This window comes from Pristis pectinata, chromosome 25, assembly GCF_009764475.1.
Source record: "Pristis pectinata isolate sPriPec2 chromosome 25, sPriPec2.1.pri, whole genome shotgun sequence".
Lineage (NCBI taxonomy): Eukaryota > Metazoa > Chordata > Chondrichthyes > Rhinopristiformes > Pristidae > Pristis > Pristis pectinata.
In genome coordinates, this window is record NC_067429.1 from 15630231 (window position 1) to 15638572 (window position 8342).

General features: G+C 42.1%; 1 protein-coding gene across 1 annotated transcript; it reads right to left on the minus strand.

The window, feature by feature from the left end:
• Nucleotides 1–4184: 4184 nt before the first annotated feature.
• On the minus strand, nt 4185–6255 carry LOC127582950 (protein HEXIM1-like). The gene has a single exon (XM_052038608.1). The coding sequence runs from the start codon at nt 6104–6106 to the stop codon at nt 5156–5158; it is 951 nt and encodes a 316-aa protein (XP_051894568.1). The 5' UTR covers nt 6107–6255; the 3' UTR covers nt 4185–5155.
• Nucleotides 6256–8342: the final 2087 nt, after the last annotated feature.

An 8342-nucleotide genomic window follows, 5' to 3' on the forward strand; every position in this document is an offset into this window, starting at 1 on the left:
TCAAATGCTGTCTTGATGTCACCTCCAGAATTCAGTTCTTTGGTCTAGGCTTGGATCAAGGCCGTGATGAGGTCAGAAGCAGATTTGGTCATGCCAAAACAAACTGGGTACCCAGAGTAGATTTTTGGATAGCAAGTGCCACTTGATAACATTGTCGATGATGGCCTCCGTTTTACTAACAATTGAGTGTAGTCTGAGTAATAATTAATTGGTTTGGACTTGCCTTGCTTTTTGTCAATACAACATACCTGAGCACCTTCCACGTTGTAGATGACAGTATTGTAACTTCACAGGAACTGCTCGTCTAGAGTGCTGAAGGGCAGGTTTTCAGTATGGCAGCTGGGATGCCTTTGTTCTTTCCCTTGTTATTTCTTGATATCAGACGTGGCAAATTGAATTGGCTGGAGATGGGTTTCTGTGAAGGAGAAAGCAGAGATGGATCATCTAATCAGCAATTCTGGCTGAACGTGATAGTGAAAGCTTCAGCCTTTTCCTTATCATTCACATGCTGAACATTGCCATTGTTCAAGATGGAAGTGTCCTTGGAGCGTCTCCTCCAGTTAGCCGTTTAATTGTCCACCACCATTCATGAAATGTGAAGAGGCAGAACACCAGAGGTTTGGTCTGACCCATTAGTTGAAATTGCTTAATTCTGCCAATTGCATGCAAGTAGCCCTGTACTGCAGCTTCACTAGGCTGACACCTAAATTTCTGTATACACTTTTGAACTCCTCATTATACCAGGGTGATCCCTTGGTTTGATAGTAATGGTAGTGAGGCAGTTACTGAGCCACAGGATTACAGATTGTAGTTGCATACTCATTTGCAACTGCTGATAGTCAACAGTGCCTCCTCAATGCCTGGTTCCAAAGCGATTGCATTTAATGCATCTTTAGTGCCACACAATATAATGGATGGTGTCTGTGGTGTGAAGAGAGGACTGTTTCCACAAGGACTATTCAGTGGTTATCTTTACCATTGCTATCATGACAGATACATCTGCTACAGGTAGTTTTGGCAAGGGCTACTTTCAACTGGTTTCTCTCTTATGCTAGTTCACTCATTATCTACCACTGATGTAGTCTATACGTAGCTACAAGACTACTTCAGGACTTCGCCAGCTTGGTCTTTGGTGATGCAATCAAGCCATACTTGAACACTGAAGTCCCCCACCAAGAATACATTCTGGCAGACTACTCCCAGAAAGGCTTTCACACCTGGTAAAGCCCTGCCCTCAAGTTTACCAGCTATCAAAAAATATTGTGAATTTCTTGAACATTCAAAATGCTCAAAAACTTAAAACAATTAAATCAAGATTTAAAAATTAGATTACCAAATCTCACTAGAACAAGTACAGTCAGATACATTTAAATCCAGTCATTAAATAAGGACAGCTCTTTGTAGTTACCAAGCTATCTGCAGCCATTTCTTCCCATTGAAAAAATGTTCCCATTGGACTAGTGCTAGGTTTGGTGGGCAGTTTCCCCAACCTAAATGCTAGATCTGCAGAAGTCTGCATTCTCCCATCGATAACAGTCCGAGAGTGCAGGTTTCATAGGATCAGCAATAAATGGAGCAGGAATTCTGCCTTTGTTTGGGAGTCCCAAACTTCTGCCTAGCTCAGTAAATAAAAGCCAGCAGTTAGGAGTCCAACTCTCACCTTTTAAGTGGAAGATCCATCTACAAGTGTGTGTCTTAAAAGATGACAGACTACACAGGTGCATCAATGTCCCATGTCTCCTACACATTTGCCTCGCACACCATCTGCAGGCTTCTTGCAGGCAATGTTCTGACCACAACCTCCTTCAGGCAACATACACCACCAACCAACCCCCACCCCCCCACCCTTTTGAAAAAGGAACACAATCTCTTACAGTCCCGTCACTACCAACTCTCTGGCACTCAGGTGGTACTCCTCACCCTTCTTTGCGAAAGGTGGAAATAATTCTATTGACAATAGTGTAGTTCCACTTCTCTTAAAAACCTTTGACTTTCAATTGAACTCTCCTCCAGGATAGGCACTATTTTCCAGCAGTAGCTCATTTTCTTGCATCATCTTTTCCAGTCCAGCAACCAACATTTTGTCACATGGACCTCCAAGTGGCATCCTCCACACACTTTTTTCCACTGGGAGCACAACCTCTGGATGTCTTGGTCCTCTGCTCTGAACTCCCTCTGTAAATTCCTTTATATTAAAATCTATTATTTGACTGGCTTTGCTATCTTTTTTGTGATGTAAAGAAGCTTTAATGGTTACATTGGATGCTATAAAATCTGAGTTATTGCAAGTATTAAAACATCAATCTCTGACACGTGAATAAATCAACTGAAACTGTATATAAGAGCAGTACAATATCAAAATGATCAATCCCCAAAAACAGTGACAAAAGACAACCAAAAATGCAATTTTCCTACCTCAGGAGTCTTGGTGTGTCACTGGGTCATCCAAAGAACTGAAACAACCCAGATGATTAATGTTTTCATTTCAACAGGTCATCACTGCTTCATTCAGAAATTATCTACTCAAAGGGGTCCACTTCACATGATTATCCTCATCCAAAAAAAAGTTGCTCCAACCCCTATAAAGAACATTTCCTACCTTGTTCTGTACATCTGACAGAATTAATGCATCTGCAGCAGAAGGAAGAATCGCCTTAGTATTCTGTGTTAGAGAAATCAACATTTGAGATTCCATGTTTCCTAATGTTCATACCTTCAACTGCTCAAGGACCCTGTAACTGAGTTATATGTTGATGTTTGTGTAACAAAAAGTGAAATATACAAACTACTTCAGTGCTTTAAATCTTGCAAAACCTAGCACTGCAACTTAAGGGAAGATTTCCAACATTTCCTCACAAAATAAATCAAGCACAATTAAAAAGATATTTATAAATGCAATAGACCAAAAAGATCAAATACAATTCTGAACCATGCAATAGTGAATAGCAAAATTTGGCCTTTATAAATAAGGGTCAGATTCACATTAAAGAAACACCAACTTGCAAATCAATTACCTTTTAACATAGTCAGCTTTGGATAATGGAACATTTCACATTTTCATTCCATCACATTCTCAGATTTTTATTAACTACATTTCTTTAAAACAAAACTATTTCCTTAACTTGGTATTCTACTTAGAGAGGCCCTTGGCAGCCATGGTGAATATTGAAATCTTTGGTCCCATCATCAGCATCCATCTAATAAAAGGGATTTGGATATTTTCAGCCTACTTATTCAATGTTGAGCTGGGTTCAGTAAAAGTCATACAATAATCATATTACATACACCTATACAAAATATCCAAAACTTTCAAAATACCAATTTCACTGAGTAAGGTACTAACCAGCGATTGAGCTGAAACTCAATAGCTTTACTTCTTGAAGGTACAACATGCTTGATTCAAGGTTTTGTCAACACCTGTATTGGTGATACCCCAAGGAAAATACATTCTTCCCAAAAAAAAACAAATGCATAACATGCAGGACAATTCTTGAATACTGGAATTGGTAAGCATAATTAGCAGCTAAATTCTGGGTACAGAAAGGCTTTGTTCCATTTGGCAAGAGAAAATTCACCTCTATAACTTATTGCCATATCCAACTCATCAAAGTTAGTTCTCACATTACACTTTCAAGCTAAACTCCTTTAAAATTCATTTAGTGTCAATTTCAACAGTTCCCAAACCCAATAGCTTCCTACCTAAACTAATTTTGTCATGTCAAAATGTATCCAATGTACACATTGCAGACAAAGGTTAAATTCACCAGATCCTAATGTAGTGGAATGGGAATCTTTCCATTATCACCCTCAGCTACTAACATTGGGGTGCTGCACACAATTAACCACAAATTAACACACCCATGAAATAGATTGGGAAGAAAGGAAAAAAAATTGATTTATGCCTATTATTGTTGGTTTTACTCAGACTAGTTTTCCCTTTAGCATTACAACTAATCAGCCGAGGATATTTTCCCTATTAAATCTATAGTCACATTCATTCAAGTGTAGATCAATGTCAACTTTGAAAAGGCAGTTTTTAAATTGAGGTAACCCCTGATGATTTTAAGCTCCAGACCCATTGATCTGCAGAATCAAGAAATTTTTATAATGCTGAATGCCTAACCACAGGTTGAAAGAACCAAAAAAAGTTCCCAATTATTTGTTCATAATTAAACACAAGATCATTTTAAAGACACTAGTTTTATTTTAATTTTTTAAAATTCATTTAGTGCCATGAAAGGTACATGGGTTTTTTTTTAAAAAACAAATTTAACCTCAATCTTGATACTGTTACCCAAGTTTTTCTTGGGAAATAGTTAAGATGTGTTGCTGCCACATTTTATTAACAGAAATTTGAAACAATAGTTACACTGATTGCTTGCAAGTTCAGTTTCTCCCCATACAACTCTGACAATAAATGGAACAGATTGAGAAAAGGTGGATGAAATAAAAAGACAGTTACACATTTGAGGGCTTGCACAAAACAAAAGCATTAAACAGGATTGGAGTCAATGCTCTTCTGATCAACTGAATAGTACAATCAAATACTAAAAAGTGATAAAATCATCAAGTAGATTTGAAATACAGGAGTAAAATTCTGACCTGCAAGGAGGAGAAAAATAAAATCACCACCCTCTGGTTATAACAGCTGTTGAAAATCCATGCATTGAAAAAAAAAAGCCATAATGTAATGGCTTCGACAGGTCTTCCTCTGAAGAGAGGATTGTGTACCATAGGCATTACACATTTGGCAACATTTTAGAAAAAAAAAATCACATTTACAACAAACTGACAGAAAGCAACTCAATATACTGGTTTAAAAAAAGCAATCGCATCCCCAAAGTTAAACCCACTTTATTAAAAAAAGTAGAGAATACACCTCCTCTACCTGCCTATAGTTTTGGTTCAGATTACACACGTGGCAAAGTGTGGCTGGGGAAAGACTTGTATAAAACACAAGTTAAAGTTACTTCCAACTCTCTGCAAAGGCAGATGCTAAAAATGTAAAAAGGGGAAAAGGTTTATCCCAACCCAACTTCAAAATAAGCCAATTAGAGTTTCAAATATACAACAGAGAATCAAAAACAAATCTAGAATCTGTACAGACTAAAAATATTGTTTTTCTTTTTACAGATTTGTAACCAGAGTTCACGTTTCAATCATTTTCCGACAGTCTTTTTTTCCGTTTATACTGTTCGTTTTCTTCCTGGAGCTCGAGGTTTTCGGCTCTCAGTCTCTCAATCTCTCCTTCCAGTTCTCTAATCTTGTTTTCCATCACCTCGCTACCCCGGACGAGCTTCTTCCCTTCCAAGCGACACCGCAGCCGGTTGTTCTCGTCCTCCAGCCTCGACAGGCACTTCTCCAGCTCCAGGTACTCCCGGATCAGCTCCTGCTTGGTCATGTTCTGCAGGCTCTCTGCGTGATACTTCTCGTAAGTTTCGGAGAAGTCCCTCTGCAGGAATTCGCTGCCGTTGCCTCCCATGCCGTCGCTGCCGCTGTCTTGATCCTCCTCGTCCAGCTCTTCCTCCTCGCTCGTCTCGTCTGACTTGTTGACGCGCTTGGGGCACACGCCGGTGTTGAGGTCGGGCTCCTCCTGGTTGTGTTCCTCCATGAGGAACTGGGTGGTGTTGTAGGGGGCCACGGTGAAGCCTTTGGCGAACATCTCGGCGCGGGTCTTGGCCGCCCGCACACTCTCCCTCTCATCCAGCTGCTTCTTCTCCTCCCACGACAGCTTGAAGTAAGGCTTCCAGCGACGCTTCTTCTTGGACGGCCGCCTCCGGTGCCTCCTCTTCCCTCCACCTCCTCCGCTGCTGCCTCCTCCCCCTCCTCCTCCTACCACGGCCGGAGTTCCTCCTCCTCCTGCACCTCCGCCTCCTTGCGCCGGGACGCCGGGCTCAGCCTCCGCGTCACTCGCGCACTCGCGTAGCTGCTCAAGCGGCGCTCGCCCTCTGCTGTCCCGGCTCGGGTCGGCCTGCAGCCCCGGCACAGCGCCAGGGGCGACGGTTGGCGACCGATGTGGCTGTCCACCTGAACTCTGGTTCCGCTCGCCCTCCCCGATCCGGGCCATCAAGTTATCAGTGCCCGAAGAAATCACTGGCCCGCTCATCGTCACCGAGTGCCAAACGAGAGCTTGTTAATTTTTAAAAAATAATAATAAAGAAAAATATGAAGCACCCACTACCTCACACCCCCAATTACACACCCCCTCCAAGTTACACTGTCCCCACACACACACCCCCCAACCTCTCGCCTCAACTGCTGCTACTGTCGCCCGAGGTGGCCTTTATATACCAGCGGTGACGCACCACTGCGCATGTGCCTGACGCGCTCGGCCTGACAGGAGTTGTAGTTCTTTTTCTCCCCACCCCCAACACAAGCTGCTGAAAGGCAAACTATAGCCCCCACAAACCCCCGCGAGAAACTGCCGGCCGAACGGCAACGAAAGGCCCGCCTCTCCTCCACGCCGATTGGTAGATTTCGCCCAGCGTTGGCGGCCTGCCAGGTGAAAAGCGTCGTCTTATTGCCCCTTTCCGTTGTCCATCACGGGTTAAGGCCGAGGGACCGCCTCCATAACGCTTTTGGTTTGAATAGGGGAGAAATATCCTTACGCTCGGCACAGAGGCGACTCCACCACTATTACAGAGGGAGGAATTAATAAAGAATAAAAATCAAATTATAAATTAGCTTGATATTACCATTCGTTGTCAATAAAAACAATCATTTTTGAGAAATATATTTATTCGTTGATAGTTTCATTGCTCATCTGATTTAATTACGCGTTATATAATAATATTCTTCATAAGGATAACCTTCTCCGAAGAGTAAATCGACCCAAACAGTCACGTAGACGCTGTAAGGCGGCCAGAGCCAAGTGTTTGCTGGGGCCCAGCGACCAGGCTGTCAATATTGGAACGGTGCCATTGTTTGTGTAGCCTTCCTTCTCGATTCCTGCCCAAAGTCCAGGCTGTAAAACGGGACCCGTTACCCGCCACATCCGAGGTTGCCTGGGACTGTCTCCCGCCAGCGGAGGGATATTGGTCGGGAGCGTTGCCGGGAGGCGGACTGATCAATCGGCCTTAAACCATCAGCGAAATAAAAGCTCAGCCCCAACAAAATGGAGGGGCTGTAGGTTTATAAAGGCACTTTCTCTGGCCCAGCATTTCCGATGCAGACCCCGAGTCACCGATCGGACACCGAACTGTTTCTACGGACAGTGGAGGACGCGAGTGGTGGCCTGGAGAGGTCCGAGGCCTGGCTCCCCCCCCCCCCCCCCCCCCCCCCCGCTTGAACGCGGACTGAAACCTGCTCGGGCACATCCCTGACACTGACTCATGTAAGGGTTGCACCCTGATCAGACATTCAACTTCAGCAGAAACATTCTTCTTATTTCAATTATCATATCCTGACCTCGCCGCATCCAATGGATTAAACTCTTGCAAAAAGGGGACACGTTGATTTAAGAACCTCGGGTTTATAGATGTTGCTTCAGTCATATGCGAGAAGACTAGATTAAAATCAAGTTTCCTGGGGTAATTACAGTATTGATGAAAACTCCTGTTACAGAGAGAGGTTATTAGGCCATAATATCATCCAGTGATTTGATAATATTTTAAATCCAGGAACTAGCTCAATTTGTGTGCATGTGTTAAACCACAGAGAGAAGATTCTCAGTTCTTCATTACCATTTTGATTCTGTATTTCATTTTTGCTTTCAGCTTCTTCGGTGAAGCCTCATGCCATTTTTGGGATACTGCTGTGTAATGCAAATGACATTCACAGTAAAATGCAATCTAATTACGGTAATCTATTTAGAATAGAAACATGCCATTCTCAAATTGGAAGGCTTCAGCTGAAATCAACTGCCAACATTTATCATTTCATTTCTAATGTTTATATGTTCAGATTAAAGCTTTGCTGGAATTCGAGTAAACTAATATAGCAACTGGAGAAATTGTTTAAAAAGAAATGTATTTAGACTACAAGGAAAAGCAAAGTGTTCCCTCATATATATATATTAACATAAAACAATTAGGGGAGATTCACAAGATTGAATGAAACATGTTGTTGAGTATGATAAGAGAATGATACAACACAGCATATATGATTATATATTTCGGTATGGAACATATCAACCAGGTGAACGTTATGTCAGATTGCAACAATGCTATAGGGAGAAGGAGTGAAAGATGTTTTCAGAATGTGGATGTGATCAAATCTGAGGAATGACCAAAGAAATTGCATAACGTAGTCTAAAGCATTTTATCATTTTATTACACAGATGGTGTTCCTGGAACTTTTAAAGTTCACCGTCTATTTTGGTAACCCTAACTATTAGGTTAATG

Bases quoted from the DNA above. Each gene is read 5' to 3' on its own strand.
- LOC127582950 (XM_052038608.1), bottom strand. From the start codon at position 6,106: ATGAGCGGGCCAGTGATTTCTTCGGGCACTGATAACTTGATGGCCCGG.